This window comes from Hylobates moloch, unplaced genomic scaffold (assembly GCF_009828535.3).
Source record: "Hylobates moloch isolate HMO894 unplaced genomic scaffold, HMol_V3 SCAFFOLD_13, whole genome shotgun sequence".
Lineage (NCBI taxonomy): Eukaryota > Metazoa > Chordata > Mammalia > Primates > Hylobatidae > Hylobates > Hylobates moloch.
Window position 1 is genome coordinate 23,654,938 of NW_026652288.1, and position 20,734 is coordinate 23,675,671.

A 20,734-nucleotide genomic window follows, 5' to 3' on the forward strand; every position below is an offset into this window, starting at 1 on the left:
AGGTTCAAGCAATTCTCCTGCCTCAGCCTCCTGAGTAGCTGGGATTACAGGCACGTGCCACCATGCCTGGCTAATTTTTGTACTTTTAGTAGAGATGGGGTTTCGCCATGTTGCCCAGGCTGCTCTCAAACTCCTGACCTCAGGTGATCCATCCACCTCAGCCTCCCAAAGTGCTGAGATTACAAGCATGAGCCACTGTGCCCAGCCTTCTTAAAAGCTTTTTTTTGGCTGGGTGTCGTGGCTCATGCTTGTAGTCCCAGCAATTTAGCAGGCTGGGAGCTATTCAGGAAGGAGGCTGAGGTGGGAGAATCACCTGAGCCCAGGAGGTTGAGGCTGCAATGAGCCATGATCTCACCACTGTACTCCAGCCTGGGTGACAGAGCAAGACCCTGTCTCAAAAGGGAAAAAAAAAAAAAGTTTGTTTTGTTTGAATTAAAAATAGAAACATGCCATATATAGCATATGTAATTTTTCCTTTTTAAAAAATTTTTTTCCGGGCGCAGTGGCTCACACCTGTAATCCCATCACTTTGGGAGGCGGAGGCGGGCAGATCATGTGGTCAGGAGATCGAGACCATCCTGGCTAACACAGTGAAACCCCGTCTCTACTAAAAAAAAAAAAAATACAAAAAATTAGCCGGGCGTGGTGGCGGGCGCCTGTAGTCCCAGCTACTCGGGAGGCTGAGGCAGGAGAATGGCGTGAACCCCGGGGGGCGGAGCCTGCAGTGAGCCGAGGTCCCGCCACTGCACTCCAGCCTGGTCGACAGCGAGACTCCGTCTCAAAAAAAAGAAAAATAAAATTAAATAAATAAATAAATAAAATTTTTTTTCAGGAAATGTGGTACAGATAAATAACAAATATAGGGAGAGAGTTAAAAGAATAAGAATAAAATACATATGTACCACCTACCTCAAAACATAGATTCTTATTAGTATACCTTATGTGTCTTTCTGTGATCATGTCTCTTTTCTTCTGTGGAAGAGATAAATAACCACTGTCCTAAATTTGTGTTGCTAATTTGCTGCTTTTATTTATAGCTTTACCTAGTATATACGTATTCCTAAAATAGACTAAATTGTTTTGCTTATTTCCAAATAATTACTCCGAATTTCAAACCGGCAGAAACTTACAGAAAAGGGACCTGGCACGGTGGCTCACGCCTATAATCCCAGTACTTTGGGAGGCCGAGGTAGGCAGATCACGAGGTCAGGAGATCGAGACCATCCTGGCAAGCACGGTGAAACCCCATCTCTACTAAAAATACAAAAAATTAGCCAGGCGTGGTGGCAGGCGCCTGTAGTCCCAGCTACTCTGGAGGCTGAGGCAGGAGAATGGCGTGAACCTGGGAGGTGGAGCTTGCGTTGAGCCGAGATCACTCCACTGCACTCCAGCCTGGGGGACAGAACGAGACTCCATCTCAAAAAAAAAAAAAAAAAAAAAAACTTACAGAAAATGTTCAAGAACAATATAAAGAACTTTTCTTGGCCAGGTGCAGTGGCTCACGCCTGTAATCCCAGCATTTTAGGAGGCCGAGGCAGGCAGATTACAAGGTCAGGAGTTTGAGACCAGCCTGACCAAAATGGTAAAACCCTGTCTCTACTAAAAATACAAAAATTAGCCGGCCGTGGTGGCGCATGTCTGTAATCTCAGCTACTCAGGAGGCTGAGGCAGGAGAATCGCTTGAACCTGGGAGGCAGAGGTTGTAGTGGGCCGCGAGCCACTGCACTCCAGCCAGGGTGACAGAGTGAGGCTCCATCTCAAAAAAAAAACAAAGAAAAAACTTTTCTCCCTAAGCATTCAAGAGTTAGTGCCAGTCTGATGACCCATCACTTGAAATACTTAGGTATAGATGATCTATAAACAAGGAACTTCTCCCACATAACCACAATACAGCCATTTAAATCAGGAAACTTAACCTTAATACGCTTGTATCGACTAATAGACCCTAATATAAGGTTTTCCATTTTATCTAATACCTTCCTTTATAGCAAAAGGCCGTTCAGAATTACAATTGCACTTAGTTGTCATATCTCAGTTTGAAATAGTTCCTTGTCTTCCTTTGATTTTTATAACCTTGACTTTTTAAAATATTACAAGCCAATTTATTTTGTTTGATGCTTCCTCATGATTATATTTAGGTCACTAATTTTGACAGGGGTGTGACAGAACTAATGCTTTGTACCTCTCATTGTATTCCAACAGGTGGCATCATTTACATTTGTCCCATTATGATGGTGTTAAATTTGACACTCGATTAAAGTGGTGTCTACCAGAGTCCTTTACTGTAAAGTTACTCGTTTTCCCTTTGTAATTAATCTGTATTTTGTGGGAAGGACTTTGAAATAGGATACTTATGTTCCTCACAAGACCTCAGATTGATTGATTGATTGATTTATATCTATACCTACTCACAGTTTGCTATTTTATTCAATAGTTTATGAACTCTTACCATCATTTATTGTGATATGCACATTGTCTCAGGTACAGTTTGTGAGACCTCCTTTAAACTGGTTCCTGTGTTATTTTGAAATGCTCCCATAATTCTTGAACATTTCCTTGTTTTCAGCACAAAATTTTTTTTCAAGTTCATTCTATGCTTTTCCAGGAATCCGTACTTCTTTTTAGTGGACAGTGATATTGACAGTCCAGGATCTGGGTACTAGATATGCTTATTGCTTATCAGGATACCACTGCTTCCAGGCCGTCTGTGTGGAAAGAATTGTTTGTGTGCACATGCACACACACACACCAAAAGAAAACTGTTTCAAAAATTGAAGAGGGGATACTTCCAGACTCATTCTATGAGGCCAGCATTACCCTGATACCAAAATCAACAAAGACACACAAAAAAAACCTATACATACACATACGTGTGTGTGTATGTGTATATATGCACTTAAGTTTATATCTGTATTTATTCCTTTTTTTTTTTTTTTTTTTTTGAGACAGGGTCTCACTCTGTCTTCCAGGTTGGGGTGTAGTGGTATAATTACAGATCACTGCAGCCTCCACCTCCCCAGACTCAGGTGATCCTCCTCAGTTTTTGTACTTTTAATAGAGAGGGGGTTTCACCCTGTTGCCCAGGCTGGTCTCAAACTCCTGGACTCAAGCGATCCACCTGCCTCAGCCTCCCAAAGTGCTAGGATTACAGGCATAAGCCACCACACCCGGCCTTATTTCTAGATTTTTATATATCAAAAACCATGAGTCCACGTAGATACATCCAATTTCAGTCTGGTAGGGCCAGGTGTGGTGTCTCATAACTGTAATCCCAGCACTTTGGGAGGCCAAGGCAGACAGATCACTTGAGCCTAGCAGTTCGAAACCAGTCTGGGCAACATGGTGAAACTCTGTCTCTACAAAAAACACAAAAAGTGGCCAGATGTGGTGGTACTCACCTGTGGTCTCAGATACTCGGGAGGCTGAAGTAGGAGGATCACCTGTGCCCTGGGGAGGTCAAGGCTGCAGTAAGCTGTGATTGCACCACTGCACTCCAGCCTGGGCAATAGAACCAGACCTTGTCTCAAAAAAATATATATATAAGGTTTGTTCTAATTTTCTCCTTTCCGTATTTGTAACTGACTTCTACAGTGCAAGGCCTGGGTCCAGTTATAGTTAACACATTTATTTAATCAGTTTCCCTATATGTGACCAATGTCCTTTTTCCACTGCTGCCTCCTACCCCACATGTAAGCCTTCCTCACCCTGCTTGGGCTTTGACTCTCCTTATTGAATTCCAATATGGATTCTCTCCTCTTCCTACTAGGCTTTCTGACACATCATCATCCCAGGGCACCCCTTCATTGGAATGCCCTCTCACACTGCTTGACTTCAGGAATCCATGCCAGTGACCTCCTCCCCTTGGTAGACTGATATTCTGGGCTGCCTCTCAGATGCTCTCCTCACCACTGTCTGGTTCTGACACACTGCAGTCAACTGCTCTTCCATATGAATGTTTTTTTACTCTGCTTGGGACAACCTGCTCTGTTGTGATTTTTACTGGGCAATAGCTGACTGATACAGCCATGTAAACTTGGACTGTTACCAATAAAGGTAGATTGAATAATTATTTTCATATAATGGAAGACAGTAATCAAAAAATATTTGCAGCTGGGTGTGGTGGCTCAGGCCTGAAATCCCAGCACTTTGGGAGGCCAAAGGGGGCGGATCATTTGAGGTCAGAAGTTCAAGACCAACCTGGCCAACATGGTGAAACCCCGTCTCTACAAAAAATACAAAAATTAGCTGAGTGTGGTGGCCCACTCCTGTAATCCCAGCTACTTGGGAGGCTGAAGCAGGAAAATGGCTTGAACCCAGGAGGTGGAGGTTGCAGTGAGCTGAAATCGCACCACTGCACTCCAGCCTGGGTGATAGAGCGAGACTCCATCTCAAAAAAAAAAAAAAGTATTTGCTGTGGCTTTACACATCAACATGGGTGAGTCCCAAAAACATAATGTAGAGATAAAGCTATAGAACACATACACTATGATTCCATTCATGTCAGGTTTAAAAAAGTAAAACTGCCCTTAAAAGCTCCTAAGCCATGACTCTTCTTCTCCTACCCACCAGCTTGGATATTTTCCTCACCCCACTTGGCCTCTGACATCCTACACTAGACAGCTCTTATATGGGCCACCACAACTCCCAGCATTTCTGAAATAGATGCCTCCCATGTTCTGTCCTACTAATGGCTTGGTGGCTTTTGGACTGAATCATTAAAAAATTGCATTTTTCTTCCGTTTTTTCTGCTTATTTTATTAGTTACCAAGAGAGTTGTGCTAAAATCTCCAACTATGATTATGGATTTATCTATTTCCTATTTACTTCTGTCAATGTTTGCTTTATATATTTTAAAGTTATATAATTAAGTCCAGCAGAGATGAAATTGTGTTTTTCTGATTAATTGACTTTGTTGGGGAGAAAAGATTTTCTTCACCCATTGCCTAGATTCATGGCTGAGACCCCTTTAACAAAAGACAGATTAACAAAAGAAATGCATGTGATTCTATATTTCATTTTATACACACACACACACACACACACACACACACACACATACATACACACACATACACACATATATATATTTTTTTCTTTCTTTTTTGTTTTGTTTTTGAGACGGAGTCTCTCTATGTTGCCTAGGCTGGAGTGCAGTGGTGCGATCTCAGCTCACTGCAACTTCTGCCTCCCAGGTTCAAGCAATTCTCCCTGCCCCAGACTCCTGAGTAACTGGGATCACAGGCACCTACCACCACACCTGGCTAATTTTTTTTGTATTTTTAGTAGAGAAAGGGTTTGCCATGTTGGCCAGTCTGGTCTCGAACTGCTGACCTCAGGTGGTCCACTCACCTTGGCCTCCCAAAGTGCTGGGATTACAGGCGTGAGCCACAGTGCCCGGCCTTTTTTGGTTTTTGTTTTGTTTTTTGTTTTTTTGAGACAGTCTCACTCTGTTGCCTAGGCTGGAGTGCAGTGGCATGATCTTGGCTCATTGAAACCTCTGCCTCCTGGGTTCAAGCAATTCTCGTGCCTCAGCCTCCTAAGTAGCTGGGATTATAGGCACCTGCCACCACGCCTGGCTAATTTTGGGGTTTTTTTGTTTTGTTTTGTTTTTTTGAGACAGAGTCTTGCTCTGTCGCCAGGCTGGAGTGCAGTGGCGCGATCTCAGCTCACTGCAACCTCCGCCCCCCCGGTTGAAGCGATTCTCCTGCCTCAGCCTCCCGAGTAGCTGGGACTACAGGTGTGTGCCACCATGCCCAGCTAATTTTTGTATTTTTAGTAGAGATGGGGTTTCACCATGTTGGTCAGGCTGGTCTTGATCTCCTGACCTCATGATCCTCCCGCCTCGGCCTCCCAAAGTGCTGGGATTACAGGCATGAGCCACCACGCCCAGCCTAATTTTGGTATTTTTAGTAGAGACAGGGTTTCGCCATGTTGGCCAGGCTGGTCTTGAACTCCTGGCCTAAGTTTGATGAGGAAGTGGATAGTTTGTGGAGAAGTATGATTGGAGGGCAAAAGGGGTATGATCTAATCGTAATAAATTAAGGGGAACTTAGCTTAGCCTGTTCGTTCAGATTCTTCGTGGCATCTCTGCATCTTCAAGGATGAGGTTGTTCCTTTCCTCTGGGTATACGGACAATACCTCGGGAATGAAGGTTTTATGACCTACTTTAGAGGAAGGACAGATAATTTCTTTTTTGGTCTGCTTTGAGGGGAGAAGGGCAAGGGGAAAATGAGACTGATCTACCTGTTTCTGCTGTTTCCTCAAATGCCAAGGTGCCATATTTTAGGGTAGCATATCTTGAACCCTGTCAACCTTTTTAGCACTGTCACATGTCTCTCTTAATCCTTGGTAATGCTTTTTGGTTAAATCTACTCTGCCTGATATTAATATGGTCATAACAGCTTCCTTCTAATTAGTATTTGCCTGGTATATTTTTCTCCTTACTTTTAATTTCAGCATATCTCTATATATTTATCTGTGTGTGTATTTAAAACTATGTCTTGTAAATAGTTTTGTTTTTAAATCTAGGCTAACGGTATTAGTTGTTTCTGGTTTTGTGGGGTTTTTTCCTCCTGCTTTACTCTGCAAGGAGGTTTCTGTTTTGTGGATTTCTTTAGCTACCATCTACCTGGTGCTTTCTATGTGTTTGGCTCTCTTGAAAGCATTTCACTTTTATTTCTGTCAAAACCATTCTAGACAGCTGGAATCACACAACTGATTATCATAGTAATAGAAGAAGCACAAGTTTGAAATTATGTCCTGGAATGTTCTTTTGTGACCTAAATTCCTTCCAAATGAAGAGGAGCGCAAACTAAAGATGTAGAAATGGGAATGGGGATTTGTTATTCTGGCCCAAGCTTATTTGTTTATCTTCAGGGAAATAACATTTTAATCTTGACTTGTTTATCTAGATGAATAACAATTAAACACGTAGCTTTTTTTCCCCCTAAATGACTGAAGCATTTAAAAATTTTTGGGCCGGGTGCAGTGGCTCACGCCTGTAATCCCAGCACTTTGGGAGGCCGAGGCAGGTGGATCACGAGGTCAGGAGATCGAGACCATCCTGGCTAACACGGTGAAACCCCGTCTCTACTAAAAATACAAAAAATTAGCCGGGCGAGGTGGCGGGTGCCTGTAGTCCCAGCTATGCGGGAGGCTGAGGCAGGAGAATGGCGTGAACCCCGGGGGGCGGACCCTGCAGCAGTGAGCCGAGATCATGCCACTGCACTCCAGCCTGGGTGAAACAGCGAGACTCCTTCTCAAAAAAAAAAAAAAAATTTTTGGCCAACAGCATTTATTTAGTAATGATTAATCAGGCTTTTTCTTTTCTTTTTTTTTTCTTTTTTAAATATATAATATATTTTGGTAGAGAGACAGGGTCTCACCTGCTGGGATTATAAGCTTGAGCCACTGCACCTGGCCAGCAATTTTACTCTTACTCTCTTCCTTTTTGCTATTTTTGTCTACAAATATGTTACTTCTACGAACATTTTAACAACCCTCAAAATGTTATTACTTGTAAACAATATTCACTTATATATCATTTTATTTTTTCTGTTTTTTACCCCGTTTGATGTGTTTTAGCCTGAACAATTATCCTTAGTATCTCTTAAATTTTTTAAATTTTTTAATTTTTTTTTTTTTTTTCAAGACAGAGTCTTGCTCTGTCACCTGGGTTGGAGTGCAGCGGCGTGATCTCAGCTCACTGCGACCTCTGCCTCCCTGGTTCAAGCAGTTCTCCTGCCTCAGCTTCCCAAGTAGCTGGCATTACAGGCATGCACTACCACACCCAGCTAATTTTTGTATTTTTTTGGTAGAGACAGGGTTTCACCATGTTGGCCAGGCTGGTCTCCAACTCCTGACCTTGTGGTCCGCCCACCTCGGCCTCCCAAAGTGCTGGGATTACAGGCGTGAGTCACCGAGCCCTGCCTTTAGTACCTCTTTAATTGCTTATCTACTAATGATGAATTCTCTTAGCTTTGATTTGAACACATCTTCATTTTTAAAGACCATTTTCACTAGGCTAGAACTGTCAGGTTTTTCTAGCACATCAGCTCTTAAGAATGCCCATATGTTGTCTTCTAGCCTCCATTCTCCTACAGCTGTCAACCTTTTTCTTGCTTTTTTGAAAGATACTAAGTCTTCTTTCCTCTCAGTTTAAAATTTTTCTCTTTGTTCTTAGATTTTAATAGTTTGAATATGACGTGCCTAGGTGTTAGTTATCTTTGTATTATATTGCTTAGAATTTGCTGAGTTTCTTGGATCCATAGTTAAGATTTTTTGTCCGTTTGGGGAGTTTCTTGGCCAGTATTGATGGAAATTTTCTCATATTTTATTCTCTTTTGTCTTTGGCATTTGTGGCTTTATGTACATGTGTGTTAGATGTTTTCAGTGTATCTTATATTCTTTTCTAATTTTTTTCTTCTTTTTCCTTCTGATTCAGTCTGCATATTTTCTATTTGACCTGTCTTCCAGTTCAGTAATCTATTGTATTGGTCTGGTCTGTTAAATACATGCATTGGAATTCTTACTTTGAATTCTACTGTCACTTGTAGACTTTTCATTTGAGTCTGTTATTTTTCAGGTGTCTGGTGAAATTCCTCATCTTTTTATTTTATCTGTTGCTTCTTCTGGATTTTAGCATACCTTATAATTCATCTGGTCATTAGACCTTGTTTATGGAATTGTAGAAGTTTCAGATGACATCATCTTCCTCCAAAGATACCTATGCTTCTATCAGACAGATTCCTAATGGATTATGTTGATTTTATTAAGAGTTAGTTGGATTGACTGTAGACTTTACTGGAGCTAGCTGGTTATCTGTTTTGCTTTTAGAGCATGGACTTGAACCTTAGGGTCTGACCCTTAGAACTGGTGAAAACCTGGGTGTTTACCAAGACTCCACCACATTGGCAGAGCTTAAACTCTATAGTCTGTGTGCCCAGCATTTTGGAGCTGCTGGAATCTCTCCTCAGTTGCTGTTTTCTGTTGGGTTCTTTGAATTCTACTAATAGCTGAGGAGTTAGCCAATAACTTGAGAATTTGTTATGATTTTCTGGGCACATTTGTTTGTGGTTCCCTCTGTTTCAGCATTTTGGCTTATAAATCCCAGCTTCTTGTCTCTCCTTGGTGTAGTGAAATGGCTTTTTTGTTGTCCCTAATTCACTGCTACAAATTGGAAAGTGCCCTCAGTGAAAAAACCAGTATGAATGTGGAGCTCACCTTGTGCATTTCCTTCTCACAGGGCACTCAGATCATTTACATTGGTTGGTCTTCAGTGCTTTCACACAGCTCTTTTATGATAAGACGTTCCTTGACTTACGATGTAATGTCCCAATAAACCCATCCACGTTGAAAATGCATTTACCCAGCACTTTGGGAGGCCGAGGCGGGCAGATCACGAGTTCAGGAGATCAAGACCATCCTGGCTAACATGGTGAAACCCTGGCTCTACTAAAAATACAGAAAAAAAATTAGCCAGGCATGGTAGCGGGTGTCTGTAGTCCCAGCTACTCGGGAGGCTGAGGCAGGAGAATGGCATGAACCCGAGAGGCGGAGCTTGCAGTGAGCCAAGATCACGCCACTGCACTCCAGCCTGGGTGACAGAGCGAGACTCTGTCTCAGAAAAAAAAAAAGAAAATGCATTTAATACCCTGATGAACCCATTGTAAAGTTGAAAAATAGTTACCTGAAGGCATTTTAAGTCAGAGACCGTCTTTATATCGTCCAGCTTTTATAGCAATATTTTTAGGAGCACTATTTCAATAAAAGCTATTTCATCAATGATCAAAACAAAATCATCTTATTGTCTTTTTATTTTTTTATTTATTTGTTTTTTTGAGATGGAGCCTCGTTCTGTCACCCAAGTTGGAGTGCAGTGGTGCAATCTCGGCTCACTGCAACCTGCACCACCTCCCAGGTTCAAGCAATTCTCCTGCCTCAGCCTTCCAAGTAGCTGGGATTACAGGTGTGCGTCACCACGCCTGGCTAATTTTTTTTTTTTTTTTTTGAGTTGGAGTCTCGCTCTGTCGCCGAGGCTGGAGTGCAGTGGCATGATCTTGGCTCACTGCAACCTCTGCCTCCTAGGTTCAAGCGATTCTCCTGCCTCAGCCTCCCGAGTAGCTGGGACTACAGGCACGTGCCACCATGCTCGGCTAATTTTTTGTATTTTTAGTAGAAACAGGTTCACCATATTGGCCAGGCTGGTCCTGAACTCCTGAACTTAGGTGATCTGTCTGCCTCAGCCTCCTAAAATGCTGGGAGTACAGGCATGAGTCACCATGCCCGGCCCTCTTAATGTCTTTTTACACTCTGCTGAATCTTTAGTTATGCTGCATTTGCATTCCTACTGTTGTTCAATTATGCCTTCTCTTTTTCTGTTTTCTTTTTTCTTTTTTTTTTTTTTTTTTGAGATAGAGTTTCGCTCTTGTTGCCCAGGCTGGAGTGCAGTGGCGCGATCTTGGCTCACTGCAACCTCCACCTTCCAGTTTCAAGGATTCTCCTGCCTCAGCCTCCCAAGTAGCTGGAACTACAGACGCCTGCCACCACGCCCGGCTAATTTTTGTATTTTTAGTAGAGATGGGGTTTCACCATGTTGGTCAGGCTGGTCTCGAACTCCTGACCTCATGATCTACCCGCCTTAGCCTCCCAAAGTGCTGGGATTACAGGCATGAGCCACTGTGCCCAGACTTTTTTTCTTTTTTTTTTAATAAGAGATGGGGTCTCGCTATGTTGTCCAGGCTGGATTGGAGGGGATATTCACAGGTGCGATCCCACTAGTGATCAGCACAGGAGTTTTTACTTGCTCCATTTCTGACCTGGGCTGGTTCACCCCTCCTTAGGGAACCTCTTTCACCTGGAGGTCACCATATTGATTCCAAAGTTAGTGCGGGCACCTCATTGCCATAGCACACTACAGCTCCAGAAATCCTGGGTTCAAGGAATCCTCCCACCTCAGCTTCCCAGGTAGCTGGGACTATACGCATGTGCCACTGCGCCCAGTGCTATTTTCTTTTTTATTTCGAGATGGGGTCTTGCCATATTGCCTAGATTGATCTGGAATTCCTGGGCTCAAGTGATCCTCCTGCTTTGGCCTCCCAAAGTCCTGGGATTACAAGTGTGAGCCAGCCTATTTTTCTTGATAAATCTTGTCAGATTTGTTCATTTTTATTAGTCTCTTTAAAGACTAATTTTTTGCTTAGTCAATTCTATTTCTGAAAATATCTTTATACTTTCATTGGATTTATTTTCTTGTTTTGGTAAGTTAGATGTTAAGGCTGTGATAAAATAGCAGTTTACATAAGCACATCTGATTTCTTATATCTCTGGATTTAAGAATGTGAACAGTCTAAAGCCTTTATTTATTTTTATTTATTTATTTTTTTTGAGACAGAGTCTCGCTCTGTCGCCCAGGCTGGAGTGCAGTGGCGCAGTCTCGGCTCACTGCAACCTCTGCCTCCCAGGTTCAAGTGATTCTCCTGCCTCAGCCTCCTGAGTACCTGGGACTACAGGCACTCACCACCACACCCAGCTAATTTTTGTATTTTTAGTAGAGACGGAATTTCACCATGTTGGCCAGGATGGTCTCAATCTCTTGACCTCGTGATTTGCCTGCCTTGGCCTCCCAAAGTGCTGGGATTACAGGCATGAGCCACCATACCTGGCCTCTAAAGCCTTTACATATTGCATTTGTTTTAATTTTATTAGTTTTGCCAGAACTTGATTTATTTTAATATTTTCTTTTTTTTTTTTTTTTAAGATGGAGTCTTGCTCTTGTCACCCAGGCTGGAGTGCAATGGCATGATTTTGGCTCACTGCAACCTCGCCTCCTGGGTTCAAGTGATTCTCCTGCCTCAGCCTCCCGGGTAGCTGGGATTACAGGTGCCCGCCACCATACCCAGATAATTTTTGTATTTTTAGTAAAGACAGGGTTTCACTATGTTGGCCAGACTAGTCTTGAACTCCTGACCTCAGGTGATCCACCCACCTCAGCCTCCCAAAGTGCTGGGATTACAGGCGTGAGCCACCACACCTGGCCTATTTTAATATTTTCTAACTTAATACATAAATATAGAATATCTCTCAACATTGTTTTTTGTTTCTGTCATTTCCACTTTCTAGTTTTTTGTTGTCATCATCGATATATCACCTTTTAAATTTATTTTTCACTCATCCAATATTTATTGTATCTATTGTATCCTGGAGCCCAGGAGTTATGATGGCACCACTGCACTGCATCCTGGGTGACAAAGCAAGACACTATCTCTAATAATAATATATCCAGATACTTTTATCAGTTGTTATTACTATAAATTAGGTAATTCAAATTTTCATAAAATTATATTAATAGTTTTTGCTGTTTTACAGAGTAAGCCATATCAAAGACTTCATTGAAAAATACCAAGGATCTCAAAGAAGTCCTCCGTTTTCCCTGGCAACAGCTCTTCCTGTCCTCAGGTTGCTAGATGAGACACTCACACTGGAAGAAGCAGATTTACAGAATGCTGTCATCATTCAGAGACTCCAAAAAACTGCATCTTTTAGAGAACTTTCAGAGCACTGATTTTTGATAGACTAAGTGGAAAATTTGCAGAGAAATGATGGTTGTAAGTGGACATGCAAACCAAAATTGGGGACTGGAGAAGTCAGACTCACTAGACTTTTGGTTCGAGTACTATTGAACTCTCTCCTGATGAGAAGATGTTTAGATAAGTACAAGTTAGGAAAGTAGCATATGACTGGAAACTATATTCAGTGCACTTTCTCCAAAAGACTACCCAGAAAAATAGACTTATTTTCAAATACCAATTATCAAGATACATTAAATAGCTGTATCATTTAGAATCTTAATATGGTATAAATTAGCAAATGTATTCACAATATTCATTCAAACATCATTCCCAGACAGCAGGGATTTATTTAAATGTTAGCTGTCTCGGAGTTTTTAAATAGCTAATACGACCGGGTACAGTGGTTCATGCCTGTAATCCCAGCACTTCAGGAGGCGGATACAGGCAGATCACGAGGTCAACAGATTGAGACCATCCTGGCCAACATGGTAAAACCCCATCTCTACTAAAAATACAAAAATTAGCTGGGCATGGTGGTGCGCAACTGTAGTCCCAGCTACCCAGGAGGCTGAGGCAGGAGAATCGCTTGAACCTAGGAGGTGTAGGTTGCAGTGAGCTGAGACTGAGCAACTGCACTCCAGCTTGGCGACAGAGCAAGACCCCCTCTCAAAAATAAAATAAAATAAATATAAATATAAATAATTGTGGCCAGGTGCAATGGCTCATGCCTGTAATCCCAACACTTTGGGAGGCTGAGATGGGAGGATCACTTGAAGCCAGGAGTTTAAAACCAGAATGGTCAACAGAGTGAGACCCCTGTCTATATATTTTTTTAATTTAAAAAATAAAAGAATAAAATTGTGTAGCTTAGTATTAGTGTCAAGATTAATCTGCCTGGTCACATTTCTACACTTTATAAAAATGTAATAAAAGAAAATTCTCTTTCTAGAAAGCCTATTCCCTTTCCATTTTATTTTCTTTCAAAAATTACGGATTTGTTTTTGGCTAACATTTGGGATTAGCCATTCATTTGCCACGACTCACTTAGAATATAATACCTGTGTGTGTCACATTACTAGTATTTTTTTAAATGCATCATATAAAGTATGGTTTTCTGTTTCTTTTTTGTTTGTTTGAGACGGAGTTTCGCTCTTGTTGCCCAGGCTGGAGTGCAGTGGCGCAATCTTAGCTCACCACAACCTCCGCCTCCTGGGTTCAAGTGATTCTCCTGCCTCAGCCTCCCAAGTAGCTGGGATTATGGGCATGCACCACCATGCTTGGCTAATTTTGTATTTTTAGTAGACACAGGGTTTCACCATGTTGGTCAGGCTGATCTCAAACTCCTGACCTCAGGGGATCTGCCCGCCTAGGCCTCCCAAAGTGCTGGGATTACAAGTGCGAGCCACCGTGCCCAGCTGGTTTTCTGTTTCATACATCAGAGTCAACTTGTAAATACATTTAAAGATTATTTCATTTGGATATCATGAAGAAAAACAGGCTTTATATTTTAGACTTTTAACTAAATCCAGTTAGACCTCAGTTTTTCACTGTCAAATTAAATCCTCATACCTGAAAATAAGTTTAACATTTTTTTTGCAAATGATCTATTGAATCAGATTTAAAATGAAGCATGCATTGAGTGTGCCAAGGAACTAAGTGGTCCATAGCAGCAGTAATGTTCATAGGGTGCGAGATGCATGCTATGAAACAGCAGTTCTCAAACATTTTTATCTCAAGACCATTTGTTTATGTGAGCTATATATATTATTATAGTAAGTTTTTAAAATATTTATTTATGGACCAGGCGTGGTGGCTCACGCTTGTAATCCTAGCACTTTGGGAGGCTGAGGCAGGCAGATCACAAGGTCAGGTGATTGAGACCATCCTGTCCAACATGGTGAAACCCCATCTCTACTAAAAATACAAAAAAAATTAGCTGGGTGTGGTGGCGTGCGCCTGTAGTCCCAGCTACGTGGGAGGCTGAGGCAGGAGAATCGCTCCAACCCAGAGGCAGAGGTTTCAGTGAGCCGAGATTGCGCCACTGCACTCCAGCCTGGTGATGGAGCGAGACTCTGTCTCAAAAAAAAAAAATTATTCATTTAAAAATAATAACTTCTGGCTGGACATGGTATCTCACGCCTGTAATCCTAGCATTTTGGGAGGCCAAGACAGGTGGATCACTTAAGCCCAGGAGTTTGAGAACAGCCTGGGCAACAAGGCAAAACACCATCTATAAAAATTACAAAAATTAGTCTGGTGCAGTGGCTCACACCTGTAATCCCAGCACTTTGGGACACTAAAGCAGGCGGGTCACCTGAGGTCAGGAGTTTGAGATCAGCCCCGTCAATGTGGTGAAACCATGTGTGTACTAAAAATACAAAAATTAGCCGGGTGTGGTGGCACATGCCTGTAATCTCAGCTACTAGGGAGGCTGAGGGAGGAGAATTGCTTGAACTCGGGAGGCAGAGGTTGCAGTGAGCCAAGATTACGCCACTGCACTCTAGCTTAGGCAACAGAGTAAGACCCTGCCATAATAATAATAACTTTTTTTTTTTTTTTGAGATAGAGTTTTGCTCTTTCCCCCAGACTGGAGTGCAATGGCGCGATCTCGGCTCACTGCAACTTGCGCCCCCCGGGTTCAAGCGATTCTTTTGCCTCAGCCTCCCAAGTAGCTGAGATTATGGGCGCCCACTACCAGGCCTGGCTAATTTTTGTATTTTTAGTAGAGACAGCGTTTCGCCATGTTGGCCTTGCCTGGCCTCTAACTCATAACCTCAGGTGATCCGCTCGCCTTGGCCTCCCAAAGTGCTAGGATTATAGGCATGAGCCACTGTGCCCAGCCAATAATAAGTTATAAAACATGAAACGATTTAGTGAGAAAAGCGGCCGGTTTTTTGGGGGGAATTACTTCCTGTCATAAAGAAGATAGATGGGTTCTCATGTCTTCTACATTCAGTCTGTTGTGCAGTCACGTATCATGTAGACTCTGGAAAACACCACTGTACACTGGTGAAAGAATGAAAAGAAGCAAATAACGCCTTAGTAAGATTATGAAAAACGTTTTGACCTTCACAGCTCCCTGAATGGGTCTCGGGAATCTCCAGGGATCCCTCAGGCACACTTTGAGAACCAGTCTATGTAAAGTGATGGTTCACAATGATTCGCGAGCCTTAGTTTCAGAATCATTTGGGGCAGCTTTTCAAAAATGCCATTCGGGCCACCTGCCACAAAGATTCTGATTCATTGTATCTGTGATGGGTCTCAGATCTCTGCATTTTTAATCTCACGTGATTCTTAAGTATGTGGTAGAAGTACCTTTCTTCAGGAAATTCTGTCCTAAGCTTTTACCCTGAGAAAATAAAACCTGCATGCTTTCACCATGGACAGTGGGAGACTCCACTGAAAAAGATCTTCTAGGCCACTAAGTTTATCCTTGTCACCCAGTTTGCTCTTGAAAAGAGTCTGTTCCCTTTTGTCACTGAACCAATCATGGCATAAATTTGTGCTTTACCTCCTGTAGCACAGCCGAGACAAGGCTGGAACGTTTAATTAAGGTTTTTATTAAGGACTCAGGAATAACAACAGGGAAATATCTATATAACTAGATGACCTGACATAAAATCTATCTTCTGATTGCAGTCTATTGTGAGAATGCTGCTTTTTCTAGCTCCCAGCCTTCCATGGGGCAGAAGGCTGTCTTTTTATTAGAAAGAGAGGGAGGACAAAGAAGAGCCTTTTCCTTTCGTCTGTTACTCTTAGAAATGAGCAGGTACGTAATAGAAAATAAATAATTATTGTTGGTAATGTTTACACAGCAGTGTTAGAGCCTCTCCGTAGTGAAACAAAAATAATGTTCTTACCAAAAAAAAAAAAAGAGGCAATGGTAAAATCAATGAGCTTATCTTTCTGATATAGAAAATAACAGGATGATTGTTAATACATGTTCAGGAATCTAAGAAAATGTTTCATATAGGCCTATCATGTGCATTTTTATTTGCATAATTATAGTCAACATATGATTCTCCATATAGGGGTCTCTCATTGAGAGTGTTTCTTGTGTACCTATAGAAAAGCCTCTTTCATAGATTTTCTGGTTTATAATTATTTAACCAGAAGATACACGGGAGGTTCTTTTGTATGTACCTGTAGAATACATCCCAGTAAGGGTCCTATGGAGAAAGACCTGTTGTCAGCAATAACCTTCATTATTCTAACTGTGAAACGTTCATTAATGCGAATAATATTCTCAAAGGTTTTCTACAATGAGAATCATCCAGTAAAGCTTTTTACCTGAAAATGTAAAAGTTGTAAAGTTGTTAGTTAAATGTGTATAATTATCAAAAGAGGTTGACTTTGGAAAACAAACTGAATTTACTAAGGGAAGGAAAACTTGAAAATAATCATCTTAGATGTGGAATACAATTTGACCTAAGCAATTGTTTCAAAACTGTCTTCAGTTTCTTGAAAATAATTGTTAGAGCTGATATATAGAAATACATATCTAGGCCAGGCACAGTGACTCATGCCTGCAGTCCCAGCACTTTGGGAGGCCGAGGCGGATGGATCACAAGGTCAAGAGATTGAGACCATCCTGGTCAACATGGTGAAACCCCGTCTCCACTAAAAATACAAAAATTAGCTGGGCATGGTGGTGTGCGCCTGTAGTCCCAGCTACTCAGGAGGCTGAGGCAGGAGAATCACTTGAGCCCCGGAGGCAGAGGTTGCATTGAGCCGAGATTGCGTCACTGCACTCCAGCCTGGGTGACAGAGTGAGACTCTGTCTCAAAAAAAAAAAAAAATACATATCTAATGTTACAGATTTTGGTTTATTGGCTAATTACTATGCATTTTTTCAGTTTAAAAAAAATCTTATTTTATATACTTCTCTCAGTATAATTTTTCATGACATTTCAGCATGTTGATAATATGTGTGCATCTATTTCAGTGCCTTAAAGTATTTTGAGAGCAATCTTTTGCTGACAGTTGAAGAACTGTTAAGAATGAAATACTATTCATTAAAAGGATCTGTGAAATTATTTACCCTTGTTATAAAATAGTTATATGCAAATACACTTGTCATTTTATTTGGCAAAGTCATTCAGTTTGATAGTCAACAAACATTTATTAGGTGCCTTTGCTTTAACCAACATTACTTTCATTTAATACTCAGAAATGTAAAGATGTGATATTTTTGAATACTAAATGGTGTGTTTAATTTTTCCACTATTCTTTGTGTCATGAGCTGAACTAGCATGAAGACTCTTTAGTAGGGTTTACTCCTTTGTTCTTTTCCTAAGTACAAACCATTTTATGAAAAAATTGGTCATTGCACTAAATCTTCAAATGGAAATGGCTTCTTCAGTAGACCAATATTTGGCTCTTTGTCATTTGTTTTAATGTATTTTTTTGCACAGATAATTTATATTCCTTATAGAAAGCTGTAATATGCAGATATGCTAAAATGATCCTTAAATCACCAATTATTCTGCCTTTTACATATAACCACTGCCGCGTCCTAGTGGTGCGTGCCTGTTGTCCCAGCTACTCAGGAGACTGAGGCAGGAGGATCGCTTCAGCTCAGAAGTTCTGGGGTGTAGTGTGCTCTGCCAGTTGGTCAGGTGTCTGCACTAAGTTTGGCATCAATTTGGTGATCTCACTGGAACCGGGGACTACCAGGTTGCCCATTGGAAAAGGAGCAAGAACGAATGCTGATCAGTAGTGGTATTACACCTGTGAATAGTCACTGCATTCCAGCATGAACAGCACAGGGAGAACTTGTCTCTTTTAAAAAGGGGGAAAAAAAAGGCCAGGCACAGTGGCTCATGCCTGTAATTCCAGCACTTTGTGAGGCCAAGGTGGGCTGATCACAAGATCAGGAATTCCAGACCAGCCTAGCCAACATGGTGAAACCCCGTCTCTACTAAAAATACAAAAATTAGCGAGGCATGGTGGCACACGCCTGTAATTCCAGCTACTTGGGAGGCTGAGGCAGAAGAATTGCTTGAACCCGAGAGGTGGAGGTTGCAGTGAGCCGAGATCATGCCGCTGCGCTCCAGCCTGAGTGACAGAGCAAGACTGTCTCGAAAAAAAGAAAAAGAAAAAAGTAAAAAATAACATTTAGAAATTAAAAACTACTAGTAACATTTTGATGTGCATCCTTTCAGATATTTTTTAGTTTATCAGCTTTTAGTCTTGTTTTAATTAAAAGGCAGCTGCCTTTGTTATTTTAATCTTACTTTATTGAAATCTAATTTGTCTTTTGCATTAAAAATTACATTATGAACTTACCATCACTTTAAATAGAATACTAACTGTTAGAGAGGGAAATGCCTTTTATTATAATTACATTTTTTGCTGTCCAAAAAAGTTATTGCTTAATTTTTTTTTTTTTTTTTGAGTTGGAGTTTCACTATTGTTGGATGATCTCAGCTCACCGCAACCTCCACCTCCCAGGTTCAAGCGATTCTCCTGCCTCAGCCTCCCGAGTAGCTGGGATTACAGGAGTCCACCACCACGCCCGGCTAATTTTGTATTTTTTTAGTAGAGACAGGGTTTCGCCATGTTGGTCAGGCTGGTCTTGAACTCCTTACCTCAGGTGATCCACCCACCTCAGCTTCCCAAAGTGCTGGGATTACAGGTGTGAGCCACTGCGCCCAGTCATTTTTTAATTTTTAAAATTGTTTTTACCTGCTGCCTTTCAAACTTAAAATTGCAATAGTATAAACAACAAAGTACAAGTGTTGAGAATGCAATATTTCCAAACCTATTAAAAATGCATATCAATAGGATGTACTTGAAAGTAGATTATCTAGCTGAACACAGTGGCTCACGCCTGTAATCCCAACACTTAGGGAGGCAGAGGCAGGAATATACCTTGAGCCCAAGAGTTCAAGACCAGTCTGAGCAACATAGCAAGATCCTATTCTCCACAAAAAGGAAAAAAAAAAAACACAAATTGTAAAAGTAGATTATCTAAAGAAACTTTGGCTTTAGTTTATGTTTAATTTCAAAGGAATTAAGTATTTAGCACATGCATTATCTAATCTATCCTTGTATTTGCAATGAGGGAAACAAAATGTACCCATTTTGTAGATTAAGGAATTAAGACATATAAAATGGAATGACTTGCTCTAAACTGGGTAGTGTATCCTTTAGGATTAGATTTAGCTATGACAGAAAATCCAGAATAATAGTTGCTTACAAGGTCAAATTTTATTTCCCATGCAAAAGTCCAGAGGGAAGCAGTTCAGGGCTGGTAGATCAACCTCATAAAATCATCAGATTCCTGTACTGTTGATCTGCCAATCTCATCACTCTGTAGACTTGGAGTCTCAGGGTAGCTGCACTAGCAGCAGCCGACACATTTGTATTTCAGCCAATAGGAAGAAGCAGATTCCTTCCCTTTTAAATTTAAACAGCTTTATTGAGATGTAATTCGCATGCTGTGCAATTCACCCATTTAAAATATACAATTCAGGCTAGGCCGATGGCTCATTGTAATCCCAGCACTTTGGGAGGCCGAGGTGGATCACCTGAGGATCAGGAGTTCAAGAGCAGCTTGGCCAACTAATGGTGAAAGCACATCTCTACTACAAATACAAAAATTAGCCTGGCGTGGTGGCGCATGCCTGTAATTCCAGCTACTCGGGAGGGTGAGGCAGGAGGATCACTTGAACCCAGGAGGTGGAGGTTGCAGTGAGCCGAGATCGTGCCCCTGCATTCCAGCCTGGGCAACAAAACAAAACTCTGTCTCAAAAAAATAAATAAATATAAAGTATACAATTCAACGGTTTTTAGTGTATTTATAGGGTTGTGCAACCATCACAATTTAATTTTAGAAAATTTTCATCCATTCTAAAACCTCATACGCATTAGCAGTCACTCCCTAGCCCAGTCCCAGGCAACTACAAATATACATTCTGTCTCTATTTGCCTATTCTAGACATTTGACATAAATGGAATCATACAATTTGTAGTCTTTTGTGACTGGCTTCTTTTACTTAGCATATTGTCATCAAGGTTCATCTGTGTTGTAGCATGCACCGGTCCTTCATTCCTTTTTCTTGCCCAACAGTAGTCCATTGTATGGATATACTACATTATATTTATTCATTCATAACCTGATGGACATTGGCTTGTGTCCTCTTTGGCATATATATACACA

General features: G+C 41.3%; 1 protein-coding gene across 3 annotated transcripts in view; it reads left to right on the forward strand.

Moving 5' to 3' along the window:
* UBXN2A (UBX domain protein 2A) overlaps positions 1 to 20,734 on the forward strand; it is a 64,028-nt gene that overhangs the window by 37,898 nt on the left and 5,396 nt on the right. For 2 of the 3 annotated variants that reach the window (XM_032172351.3, XM_032172352.2), the window contains exon 7: positions 12,368 to 20,291. In XM_032172351.3, coding sequence (XP_032028242.1) covers positions 12,368 to 12,563 — 196 coding nt within the window. In that variant the 3' untranslated portion in view covers positions 12,564 to 20,291. Of the gene's footprint in view, positions 1 to 12,367; positions 20,292 to 20,734 lie in introns of those variants that run through there. The other variant, XR_009209350.1, reaches the window with a different exon arrangement.